A 13,497-nucleotide genomic window follows, 5' to 3' on the forward strand; every position below is an offset into this window, starting at 1 on the left:
CTCTGCTCGCACCGCGCATGCACGCACACCCCGCGCCCCCCCCGCCGGAGCGCGCGCGCGCGCGCACTGGAGTGCTCGTGCAGGAGGCGGCGGTGACGGCTGGAGAGACGCGCGCAGGCCCCCCCCCCCAGGACCCCCCTCCCCAAATTCCCCCCCATTCCCTCCCTCCCTCCTTCCCCTCCCTTCCCCGTCCCCTCCCGCGCGGCGGCAGTGGCAGCGGCGGCCCCCCCGCGCTCCCCCGGGAAGCGCGGCTCCGCGCGCGCGGGCGGGCGGCAGGTAAGCGCGAGCCCTCTCCCCTTCCTCCCCGCGCCCCTCCCGCGCCGCGGCCGGGCCGTCCCTGCGCTGCGCGCGCGCGCGCTCTCCCTCGCACGCCCCCTTCCTCCTCCTCCTCCTCCTCCTCCTCCTGCTGCTGCTGCTCCCCCTCCCTCTGCCAGCCCTCCCCCGCTCGCCGCCGCCGTTACAGCCCCGGCAGCGCGCGCTGGGTGAGATGGCGCTGCCGCGGGCGCGCCCGCCGCCAGCAGCCCCGGCGCCGCCGCGCGCCTGCCTCCCGCGGGCGAGGGGAGGGCCAGCGGGAGGGGGAGGAGGAAGAGGAAGAGGATGCGGCCAGCGGCGGATGCGCTCGCTGGGGCGCGCGGGTCCCCGCCGCAACAAAGGGGCGCGCGGCCGCGTCCAGGCGGCGGGAGCCGCGCGGGATCCGTTGGGACGCGGGAGGGAGAGGGGGAGGCACGGACGGACGAACGGACGGAGGGAGCGGGGCGCCGTCCCCGCGCAGCCCCGTGAGGCGGCGCGGCGGGAGCGCCGGGCTCGCTCCGGAGAGCGGCCGCCAGGCGCTCGCGGGCGCCCCCGACGCCGGGCCGGGAGCGCGGGCGGCGCGGCAGGGGCCGGGCTGGTCCCCGCCGGGAACCCGCCTGCGCCGCGCCCGCGGGTGCGTGGAGCGGGCGTGCGCCTCCGCGGCCACGGGCACGGCGGCCGCGAGAGCCGGCGCGGGCGGGCACCGAGCGCGTCCCGAGCTGTCGCAGCCCCGAACACACCTCCCCGCGGCCCTTGCGGAGGTAGCGGCCGTGTAAAAAGTGTGTGGAGGAATAAATCTGAACTGCCCAGTGGAATAAGTAACCAGAGCTTTCTTAAATCGGAGCTGGAAACGCTCTGAGCAAGCCTACCCTGCTCCATTCGCAGAGGACTAACTTCGTTCTTTGCCAGTTACACACCCCTGCGTACTCCGCAGCCCTGTTTTCGGCCAATTACTTCTATAATTAATTCTCTCTTAGTGTCGACAGAATTGCAGCAAAATTTCATACTGTTTAACAGGACGGTGCATTTACTGCTAGATTATTAGCAGTGACATTTTGCTTCTTGCTTAAAAAGAAAGCATTTTTCCCGTCTTGCCAAGAACTCTGAAAAGATCCCGTTGAAATAGTTGTTTGTCCTACCAATTTCAGTGCTGGACCGATACATTTTCCTGGGCCAGCAGACCCAGACAGCCCATAAATATATACAATATTCCTTTCCAGCTTTTGTATATTTCAAATATTTACAGAATCTGGCTATCTTAAAATTTGATTAGGACTAAAAGAAAGGACTTTTGTCTTTTTTTTACTTGTTTTCTCTTCTTAAAATTCTTCTGTGTAGCCAGAGAAACTTCAACAGAGGTGCCAGACCTACGGAGATATTTGTAGGGAACCAGGTGTTCCATACCGTGTGAAACACACAGCACCAAGAGTTGCAAACCTGTCATTGTATCTGTCATCTACTTCTGTTTCATATATGGTTAAGGATGAATTAGAATTTAGGGAAGAAATTCCCAGGAGATGTGTGCCAGGTGGCACAAGATTTGATCCAAACCAAATATTAAATTTCCCTCCTCTCTGCTGTGTTTCCTGTCCTAACAGACAATTGGATGTCTGTTGGGATTGAATAATTTGAAACTATGTGTCTTGCATTATCCTTCTGTATCTCTATAGTTTGGAAATCTGGTACACTTGTCTCTTTCCCTGGTCTTGGATGCGCACCCATCCCTGTCTCTGGTCTGCTGTCCTTTGGGATGCTTGGTCTGCTTGCCAGACCCTCTACTAGACTTGCCCAGCTCTGTGGTTCAGCAGAAGACTGATCACCTTCTTGATGCCTTAATTGCAGTAATTCCTGGGGGGATTTTTCAGTGCTTTAGATTTAGTGCAAAGCAGCAGGAAAGTGGAACCAGGGAAGTGCAATAACCATAGAAAAGTAAACACATGGAGTTATCTTTTGTATCACTGGAAAAACAACTGGGTATTTTAACAGTGTATTTTATCTAAGTTTGAATAACTGAAGATGCTGTGTTTTAACACTCAAATTTTAAATAATTTTTGGAATTTATATTATTATTTCTTGAAATGTTATTATCTTCCCATCTTTCAGGCTGAAGGTGGCCCATTCTGAGATTAAATTAATAATCATTTGCTTGGAAAACTTTCTGCATTGTTCATGGTAAGGCTTATATTTGATATTTCATATTTAGTTTGTCGTGCTGACTCATTTAAAGTATTTCTTAGACATTTTTTAGTGTTAACATTTTCTTTAGTTATAATAATCACTTATGAGTTGGGTCATACGTTTACTAACAATTGCAGTTTTAAAGAGAAAGTTTTCAATTTTGTGTAACTGAATAAAGATTTGAATAATTGTAAATTGTATAACCTAAGGAAAGACCTTTATGCATTCACAATTTTGAAATCAGTTTCAGAGTAATGCTTTTAAGGTCTAACAGGCTTTTTGTGGTTATTTTATGCAAAAAAAAATGGATTTTTTTAATGATGGAAATTACTTCATCTCTTGTGATTTTGTGGTTTAGACTGCTTTATAAAAGTTACATAATTTTCCTGTTAATTTGCAGGAGTTTTTCATCAGTATGTCTGAAACCATTAAATACAATGACGACGATCACAAAACTGTGTTCCTGAAAACATTGAATGAACAACGTCTGGAAGGAGAATTTTGCGATATCGCTATTGTGGTTGAAGATGTTAAGTTCAGAGCCCATAGGTGCGTGCTTGCTGCCTGCAGTACCTACTTCAAAAAGCTTTTCAAAAAACTTGAAGTTGATAGTTCATCAGTAATAGAAATAGATTTTCTTCGTTCTGATATTTTTGAGGAGGTTCTCAATTACATGTATACTGCAAAGATTTCTGTTAAAAAAGAGGATGTAAACTTGATGATGTCTTCAGGCCAGATTCTTGGTATTCGGTTTCTTGATAAACTCTGCTCTCAAAAACGAGATGTATCTAGTCCTGAAGAAAACACACAGTCCAAGAGCAAGTACTGTCTAAAAATGAACCGTTCTATAGGGGAACCCAATGATGCCCAAGATGATGACGTGGAAGAGATTGGAGATCATGATGATAGTCCATCAGATGTGACAGTGGAAGGCACTCCCCCGAGTCAGGAAGATGGTAAATCACCAACCACCACCCTGAGAGTGCAAGAGGCAATTCTGAAAGAGCTGGGAAGTGAAGAAGTTCGAAAAGTAAACTGCTATGGCCAAGAAGTAGAGCCTATGGAAACAACGGAATCTAAAGACTTAGGATCTCAGACCCCTCAGGCACTCACATTTAATGATGGCATAAGTGAAGTGAAAGATGAACAGACACCAGGATGGACCACAGCAGCCAGTGATATGAAGTTTGAGTACTTACTTTACGGTCACAGGGAGCACATTGTTTGTCAGGCTTGTGGCAAGACCTTTTCTGATGAAGCGCGTTTGAGAAAACATGAGAAACTACACACTGCAGACAGACCATTTGTTTGTGAAATGTGTACAAAGGGCTTCACCACGCAAGCTCATTTGAAAGAACACTTGAAAATACACACAGGTTACAAGCCTTACAGTTGTGAGGTGTGTGGGAAGTCTTTCATTCGTGCACCAGATCTAAAAAAGCATGAAAGAGTTCACAGTAATGAGAGGCCATTTGCATGCCATATGTGTGATAAAGCTTTCAAGCACAAGTCCCACCTCAAAGACCACGAAAGAAGGCACCGAGGAGAGAAGCCTTTTGTCTGCAGCTCCTGCACTAAAGCATTTGCTAAGGCATCTGACCTAAAAAGGCACGAGAACAATATGCACAGTGAAAGAAAGCAAGTTACAGCAGCCAATTCCATCCAGAGTGAAACAGAACAGTTGCAGGCAGCAGCCATGGCTGCTGAAGCAGAGCAACAATTAGAAACTATAGCCTGTAGTTAAAAACTAAAGCAGGAACTGTATCAGAAATAATATAAGAAATTAAATGGAACAAAATCTGTTATTGATAGACATTTAGACGGAGAGTCTTTTCAAGAAAGCATATTTTTAGAGGATTTGAATGTTACATAGGAATACATAGCATTGCTTGGTTAGGTATTTTAAAATATTTCAGAGATGGGTATTAGAATGTGAGACAGTTTTGTTGTCATTAGCAGCATAATGCACTAATAACTGCTTTAATTCAAGAATGTGATCAAGTTCTCTATAAAACAGGGATCACCACTGGCAGATGCTTTACTTCATTCAGTATGGAATACTGAATATGAGGTAAAAATTGCAGTCAGTGAGAATCAGTGAGTTACATTTGAAAACACTGAAATCTCAAAAATCACAAACATGGAAAGAAAGGATTTGGTTTTCGTAATTCTTAGGTGTTGCACCTACAATTTTTTGAGAAGCATACATTGAGTCTCTAGGCTTTTTAATTCCTCCTTTTTTCACCTAATGTAGGTTGGTATAACAGAGTGTAAAGGAGGATGGTAATCAAAACTAAATTGCTTCTTATTCCATTCCCTCAGATATCCTCATATTTTTATAAAGGTGGCAAGTTTAATGAAATACTTGCATCCTTGAAAAAACAGAATTATTCACAGAGATTCTGACTAGCAAAGCAGAAGTGTCATGGCATTCACCAGTCCCCTGTATGGGCAAAAATGTCTGCCTCGTTTGTTTTTATGTTCACTTTTATGCAGGGCCCCAGAGGTGGGACTGAACCTCAAAGGAAAAAGAGGTGCTGCCTGGAGGAAACATGCTCCTTACTCAAACCCAGTAAAAATCAGTAAAAGCTAATACAGCCTGAGATGGTTCTTTATTATACAGCTTTCAGGTCATCTAACCTAGCATGGTGAAGGCGGAGGAGTATCTGCACCAGCAGGTGACCAGGTGTCACTGACAGACTCCTGAAACTGCAGCCATGGGTGTCACATACCTGCCCACAGGGCTCAGCTGGGGTTTGTGTCATGGCTGGCAATATAGCTCATAGGTCCTGCTCAAGCTTAAAAACTTCCACCTTTTGACACACCACCACTCATCAAGAGAGACACTCCGGTGAGTGAGTTGTGTCGTAACTGATCCTGGGTGAGTGTTCGCTTTTAGTCAGTTGCTTAGCCTATTTTTTTTTTTTAAGACCAGCTGGCACACATGCTGATAACAATAGTTAACTCACAGAGTCAACAAAATAAGTGGTCTTTGGGTTGCATTCTGCTACTTGTAGTCATCAAGAGAAGACACAGTAACAGTGGCAATGTAATCCAAAGGTATATCGAGCCTTTATTTTAAATTTGTAAATACTACAACTGTTGTGAAAACTTCATTTGAAGTTGGAATGGGTGAAAAACACACTCTTGGGCACGTGGTTGGTAACATTGGTCACTCGCGATACTTATATCAAAGTGTTAGACCAGTTTCTGATGAGTTACTGTGTGGTAGATCACATCTTGCTTTTCTAAATAGAAATTTAAAATAGTGTTTTTGGAACTGTTATATGGAACTTCAATTATTGAGGGGTTTTTATTTGGTTGAGGTTTTTTTTACAGTTTCATTTTATTCATGTATTCATCAGGTTAAGCAGTTATCTTAAAATGCCAGTAATTGTTCAAATGCTGGTCTGTAAATAAAACATGACCTTAATATTTTAGGAAATGTAAACTTTGGACTTTTACCAATATATTTTTTTAAAATGTTGCTTCATTTTACATTCAGTAATATTAGTTTGTAAACAAACTATACATTTTGTACCTGTGCAACATCAGAGGATGTGTATTCATTGCATTTTATTGGTTCTCTTGAGGAACATGATAAATGACCATTGTTAAAATGTTTTACTGTATATGATCATAGATATAAAGATAGTAGGTCCAAAATAGGATCTACTTTTTTTTTTCTAAATATATTAGTCTTGCTATGTTTTCTTATCTGAAATTGTCTGCACTTCTTCCTAGGTGAGTTGGGGTTGGTAAGACTGTATAAAACAGATCTGTTGTGAAAGAGTTCAAAAGTGTAAAATGTGAAGAAAGTAAATTTTCTCAAGGTCTGCTATGAAGAATGCAAGAAACCATGAGCATAAATTACAGCAGTAAACAATTACGTTAGGAAAAAAACCCAACAACTTCTAAAGGATTTTAATAATTAATCACTGAAAGAGAATACCTGGGGAGGTACTGCAATCTCCACTAGTGGTGACATTCAGGAATGAGTTAGACAAACATCTATTAGGAATGATTTAAATATGGTTGTTTCTGCCTTAAAGCTGAGGGATAAGCTCAATAACCTTTCATGAAGACCCTCATTGGGATTTTTTTTAGAAGGTAATAAACTAAAATGGAGCTCAGTGGGAGAGCAGACACTGGAGCGGAAAGACCAAGCTCAAGTATTACAGTTAAAAAAAATGGCTCCTGGCTTTTGAGCACAAGTAGTCAGGCTATGAATTGGAAATTGCTATAGAAAAGCAGGCCTGCATGAGAAGACTCACAGTGGAAAGTGGGAGAACATTGTGTGTTACGTCAGAGTAAATTCTGCTTTTGTTACAGCTTATAACTGTAAAAGTTACAAGTGTGGAGGCATGGAGGTGTCCTTAGCTGTATATATGTTCTTGTTAGTATGTTCTAAACTAATCTGGATATTGTGGGGGTGTGTCTGTGAAGTTCAGGTAAATTTGCATCTTACAACAGTGCTGCTCCCATCTCTCTCCCATCTGTGCCAAAAGACACCATGCACAAAAGCAGGTGTGTGTCAGCTCCAAGCCGATTCCAGCGTGGTAAACTGTAAGCTATGAGCTGTGGTGTTTGAGGAATGGGCACGTTTTTATTTTTTCTTAGACAAGGATGGCAACTTCTTTTTGAGTATGGGACAGTGGATTAGATGCTGTCCAATTAATGAAAATTTTGCTGTTGGTTTTATTGGAGCCAGACTGGTCTAACATTCCTTAGAAGGTTTTTTGTTTGGATTTTTTTTTAAAGAGAAAAAGGAACAAATAACACATTTTGAACTGCAATATCTGCTCAATTTCTCATCCTAATTGTAATAGCCATGCTTATACTGCTGATTATTTGGCACAGCTGAGTTTGGAAACTAGAAGTTCAGGAAAGAATACCTTTCAGCCCTTCTCCATTCCCCAGCCCTTCTTTCAGATACTATTCTTATCAATATTTTAAAAAATATTAGAAAATGAAACAGCTCACAATTGAGTGAGTACTTGTGGTGTTATTTTTCTGCTTCAGTCTTTTAGAAAGGTTTAGACCTGGTGATCAGTTTAAAAGGTTTTGTGAAAAGAACTTCCTCATGCTCACTTCAGTACCAAAAGTTTGAGGTCAACTTCTGTTTGTTCCAGTAGGCTACAGAATGCTAAATGCTCCTCAAAATCTTGCCATTTAGGTAGCCAAACTGGAGTTCTTTTGAAGATCTGGCCTCAGTTTTGTAATACAGAGATTGCTTTCATGATTCCTTTAGGTAAGGGTACTTGAAATTAATAGAGTTGTGTGAAATACAGAATAAAACAGCAGATTATACCAGAAAATCTGCCCTACTGTTAGAGTATAATTTAGTGGCAGATTATCTTTTATTAAGTATTCTATTAATACAGACATCTGTAGTGTTATAGAGGAGACAAAGCATTTATGAAAGAGACTACATCATCTACTGCTTGCAACAGATGACTTTTCTGAATATAAACATTTACAGATAGGTACAGAACAGAATAATTCTGCCTGAAAAGTAAAGACAGATCTAAGGAATTTTCATCTTTTTCAGTTAGTCCTTAGATCACAGCAGTGTGCCCAGTCAGCCAGAAATGTGAACATTTCATTAAAAATTCCATTACAGCAGTTGGTCTGTCATTTGTCTTCATATAGGTCTAAAACAATTATAGTAACATTCTTATTCATTTCAGAACAGATGGAGGATTTCCATGAATAGATTTGTTAAATATGTGTCATAAGAGTTGAGACACCTATTCTCAGGAAGTATTTTTAAATAGCTAAATATAGTGATTTATACAGTATTTTATATTTTCCAATGTTTTTCTCTCCACTGTCCTTCTATATTTTTTTATTTCCATGCCCTGCTCATTTAGATATTTATGGAATTTTGGAACTTGGTGAGCTTCAGTGGTTCCAATATGAACAGCACTGCAACTCCTTAAAATAGAAATAATATTTTTGAATCAGGTTAAAACACAATTTTACATTTACTAGTATTTTTACTATTTAGTAGTTAAGCATCTAATTTTTTATCGGTAAACCTGAAAAACTTGTGGACCATATGAATAAAGATCTGATCATCTGATCTATTTGGTATAGGGGTATGAAAAACCATGGCCAAAGCAGAACTTCTGGATACCTATATCTCACATTCCTTTCACGATTTTTTTTGTAAGTCTATAATTTGAGAGTATGAGTTTGTGAAATGAATGGTACTAGCAAGAAATTAGAATTCTTACTGAATCAAAATTCCATATGTATTTTTTGATAATACTGAGCCATTTCAAAGACATAAAGACATAAAAGACAGTAACTGCATACTACATATTATGCAATAAATAGATTTAAAGTTGTATTTTCATTCAGAATTATAATTAATTCATAGATATGATGCATTTAATATTGATCATTTTTAGGAAATCATTAAAACATGAGAGCTCTTTTTTTCTTTTTCCACCAAAGCACGAAAGTTTTTCTGTTTAAAATAATGTATTTTCTGATGTAAACCCATTTTGTTAAAGACAATAACCAAAACCACCCAAACCCTACAGTGCTTCCACTTGCAGTTTCCTGACCTTCTCCCAATGACCTGTCTATACTTTTAGGTAATCTGTATATGCAAGCAACATAGATTATTTTTGTCTTTCCAAAGACCAAGCTTCTCTGCATCTAAGTTTTCATTCTTCACTAATAAAAATCCTTTTTTCTCCAGGATAGAGGGTACCACAAGCAGTGCTTACAGGAGCAAAGCACTGTAGTGGCATTACAAATTACTCAGACAGGAGAATGGAGTATAGTGGAGCTCCACTAGCTCTGCTGATAGAACTTCCACTAGGGTCAGTGGAAGAACATCCGCAGTTTGGAGCAGCTTAAGCTATTGTGGAGCTGCCTCTTGAGACAGCAGCTTTGTGTTTTGATTGCCATAGTGAAACTGCAAATTGTTGCTAAAAGAGATAATCACATTTTCTCTTTTCCTTTCTTCCTGTTACCTTTTGCACCTGTTTCCTTCATCTTGTTTGTCTCAGATTTAGTGTCTTTTCTGGCTTTAGAATAAGCCAGTGGAGTGATCTCACATGAGAAAGCAATTCAGTGCTTAAGTGAGTTAGTTTTAAATTGACCTACCTTGTCGAACCAGTTCATTAACTTTGATCCAAAGTAAGTGGCACACTGTTGGAGTTAGGAGAAGGAATGGAGCAGGACTTGTCCAACTCTGGCACCATACTAAATACAAGGTGATGAAGCACAGCACATGTTGCACAGTGTGAGAACCAGCCAGGCAACAGAAGGGATCAAGACACCATTTCTTTGCAACATCCACTACTGGTAGACTTGTGGAATTTTGAAGAGGATGATCAGTGTGTGTCATTTCTGCTTTTTCAGGAGAATTGAGTTTGGGGATTGAAGTTGTGGGTGCTATTTTTCTCTTTCTTTTTTTTTTTTTTTGTTTAAATTAATCTGCTCCTGTTTGCCTCTTATCCAATGGTTCTACTCAGTCTTGAATAGTGACAAATTACTCAAGTTAAGGAGAAAGTGTTCTTAATAAAAGATAGACAATAGGTATTTAGTTCACTGAAGGACAGAACTGGAATCCCAGATGGATGAAAAAATACATTTTTTTCAACATAAGTTAATTTTTGAAAGTATTAGAAGTAAACAATATTCACTTCATAATTATTATTTCTATTTTAGGTATGTTTTAGATACTGTGCTGGGTAAAGAAAAATAATCACTCTTTTTAGTTAATGCAAATAATGTATATCCAAAGTACAGGGATAGATCCTGTATTTCATTAGGTGATGTCAGCTAGAATGCTTTTATCATAATTTAATTTTCTACCTTTTGAGTTTAGGGTTCTGTTGTGAACCTAAAGTTTTCAAGTTAGTGATTTTGATTTATTTCCACCTAAAAATATGAATCTGTTTAAAGGCCTGGATATAAAAATTGTAGGTTTTCTTACATTTCCACTTGATAATTGACATTAATATTTCTAATGGTTCTCTATGTTTTTAACAGGAATATTTTTTCCTATTTGAAGTCATAGCATTTGAATATTTCCTTTTTACCAGGTGTTTTATTACAGCTGTTACTGATTTTGATATTTTACTGATTCATCCACATTCTCCAGTAACTCTTATCACAAGTAGGACCCCTATATTCTTACTCTTAAAGTATAAAATAGAACTTATACCAGGATTTGGAGACATAACTTTGTAATGCTGCTGTAAGGTTTCAATCTTTAAATTTTCAGGAGTCTACAGAAAATCTTCTACTCCTGAAAAGCAGTAAGGTCTGTTTGACTGTATTGGAAAGAGTTGATTTTAAAAAATATTTGCATATGTGTATTCTGTTTGTGTTTCTGGATTTTTTATCTGAGGTCAAATAAGGGAAAAGAATTCAGCTGTCCATTTGGGAAGTAGGAAGGTGCAATTCTACCCTTTATTTCAGAGGAGTTAAAGGTCTGAACATAACTGGGATTGGTTACTAGACTAACAGCTGTCTACAACTCTACATATAGTAGCAATTAAAATTTACATTTTTTAAAGAACCTGACAGGCTTGCTTATGCTCAAGCTTTGCAACTGTGTCTGCATGAAAAAAACAGCTCTGAAATGCATGAGAAATACTTACAGTAATTGCACGACTATGAGGCGCACCCTTTTGACTAAAATTTTGGCCCGAACCTGGAAGAGCACCTTATAGTTCAGTGTGCCTTATATAATGGACAAAGTTGTGAAATTTGCCAGCCTGGAAGTGCGAACCGGAATGGGGGAGCAGTGAGTCACAAGTTGGGGTGGGAGTGGGCAGGCGCAACCAGCAGGAGCTGCGCCGGGAGGGAGGGAGCCAGCAGCCGCGGGCGGCTCCAACTACCGCGCCGGGAGGGAGGTGGCTGCCGGCCGGGGGGAAACTGCGTGGCCGTCGGCCGGGGGGAAGCCGCAACGTGACTCAGCCACCAACCGGGGGAACGTTGGGACCCGCCACAGCCTTGGTGGGGGGCGGGACGTTGGGACGTGGCCTGGCCACGCAGTGGGAGCTGCGAGCAGTGCCAGCTGGTGCCGGGGACAGGCAGGAGTGCCAGGGCCGGCGGCACAGGGAGGGCGCCTAGGGCTGTGTTTAAAGGCTACACCAATCTGCAAAAAAATTGTTTTCAAATTGAGCACCTGCCAGTAATTCGTTACCCCGTTGCACGCGGCACAGCTCCTCGCTGCAAAAAAAAAGTGCACCTTATAGTCCGGTGCACCTTATATAATGTACAAATTTGCAAAATTTGCCGACTCCCGGAGGTGCGCCTTACAATCTGGTGCGCCTTATAGTCATGAAATGTCATTGCTTCCATCATAAACAGAGGTATGTTAGACACAAATGTTTTAATTGAAGTGAACAATTACCCATTTTAAGAGTCTTAGTCAATGTTTTCAAGGTTTCATTTTCCACTTCAGTAATTAACTTTTATCCAGTTGTATGACTTTCTTGAAGATCTCGCATTGTTTCAAGGACAGACTAAATGGAGTCAGACGGGAGCTCTGATTTGATGGATGTGATAAATTCTACCAGCATAGGATTGTCCTATTATAGATACTTTCCAGATGGACATGGATTATGCTCTGAGAGTCTTGCTAACCTAATTTAAAGTTTTAGAACTCCATTGTTTAAAATCCTTTCTTTTGTATCAAAGTTGATGTTTTCAAACTTAATTTAAAATTCACATATTTATCATATTTCTCCACATTGTCTAATTTTTAGCCATACATGATGAGATTCCTTATTCTTTTGACTTTATAGTACAATTTAGGAAGCTACATTGTGTATTTACCATTTGTATTTCTTATTACTGTAATCCAGTATAATTTCCCCATTCTCAGTTCTTGAACAATCTAAGCTATTTAGTAGCATATTCAAATTATGCCTTTAGTATTTACATTTTACAGACCTTTTATCTTTTCTTTGAGCATTAAATTAAGAATGTAGTTTAATATTTAGGTTTACTTTTATCAAAATATAGAACTGATTGATCGAGGAGTCTAATAGTATTTTTTTTCCAAGTTTGGAAATCTTCATTCATTCTAAAGCTGGCTTTTCTTCTCTACTCATTGAGGAGCTGTTCTGCCATGGGTCTTAAATGCTTCTCTCCATTTAAATCCCTTGAAAACTTGAGTAAAAGGCCTAATTTTGTGACTTGTGTGTGAAGTTACACACACCAATAAACTGTGGCATGATCAGTCTTAAAACAGTTTTTATAGAGAAAAGAAGGGCATATACAAAAATATTCATTTTTAGTGTAATGATAGGAACAGAAAAGGTTTGAAGATGCGAATTTCACTTGAAGGAGACTTCCAGCTCATCCTATGCATTTTTTGTATGGTGAAGTATGGTATGGCCTGGCCCATGTAAGGAGACAGTGGTTGTTTGTGAGGTCCTTTAAAACCTCTGCCTATGTTTCACAGTGTCTCTGCTAGATCCTTACCCAAGTACTTCACTGAGCTGAATTCCTTGCTGTATAAAAGAATTCCTGCATGGTGGAAAGACTCTAAATTTTGGACTGTGACTCATTCTTCTGTCTTGGTGAAGGGACTGACAACCAGCAGAGGTGTGTCAGATAGGAACAGCTATTACTTTGGCTCCACTGCATGGTTTGTATGTACTAATATTTTAGGTGAGTCATTGAATCTTTTATTTAAACCTCCCGAGTTTATCTAGATCTTAGATTCTTGTTGATTGGCTTTTGTTTTGGGTTCAGCTTCTCTAATTTGACTCCTAACTATAACAGAAAGATACCAATACTGTTGAAAGATAATCATTAATGGGTGCAAGGCATTCAGGTGTTGTGAGAGTGGCAATATAATCAGCTAGAAATATTACCTAGATGGACATGGATTTTTTGGGATATCTTTACAGGCTGTGAGAAGTCCTGAAGCAGATGCATGTTTGTGATACTTTAAAGAACCTCAACAAAACAAAAAAACTCCACAAAACTGTACAGCTATTTCTCCTAGACTATCTAAAATTCATTCATATATTTAAATCACAATCC

At 40.6% G+C, this 13,497-nt stretch overlaps 1 protein-coding gene across 2 annotated transcripts; it reads left to right on the top strand.

Moving 5' to 3' along the window:
• Nucleotides 1-226: 226 nt before the first annotated feature.
• Nucleotides 227-8,762, top strand: ZBTB14 (zinc finger and BTB domain containing 14). 2 transcript variants are annotated; one of them, XM_033079048.2, is made up of 3 exons: nucleotides 227-276; nucleotides 2,395-2,463; nucleotides 2,870-8,762. In XM_033079048.2, exons 2-3 carry the CDS (start codon nucleotides 2,461-2,463, stop codon nucleotides 4,211-4,213), a joined length of 1,347 nt encoding a protein of 448 aa, XP_032934939.1. In that variant the 5' UTR covers nucleotides 227-276; nucleotides 2,395-2,460; the 3' UTR covers nucleotides 4,214-8,762. The 2 variants fall into 2 exon arrangements, with proteins under 2 accessions (XP_032934939.1, XP_032934947.1); XM_033079056.2 differs by lacking the exon at nucleotides 227-276 and adding an exon at nucleotides 465-482.
• Nucleotides 8,763-13,497: the final 4,735 nt, after the last annotated feature.

This window comes from Catharus ustulatus, chromosome 1 (assembly GCF_009819885.2).
Source record: "Catharus ustulatus isolate bCatUst1 chromosome 1, bCatUst1.pri.v2, whole genome shotgun sequence".
NCBI lineage: Eukaryota > Metazoa > Chordata > Aves > Passeriformes > Turdidae > Catharus > Catharus ustulatus.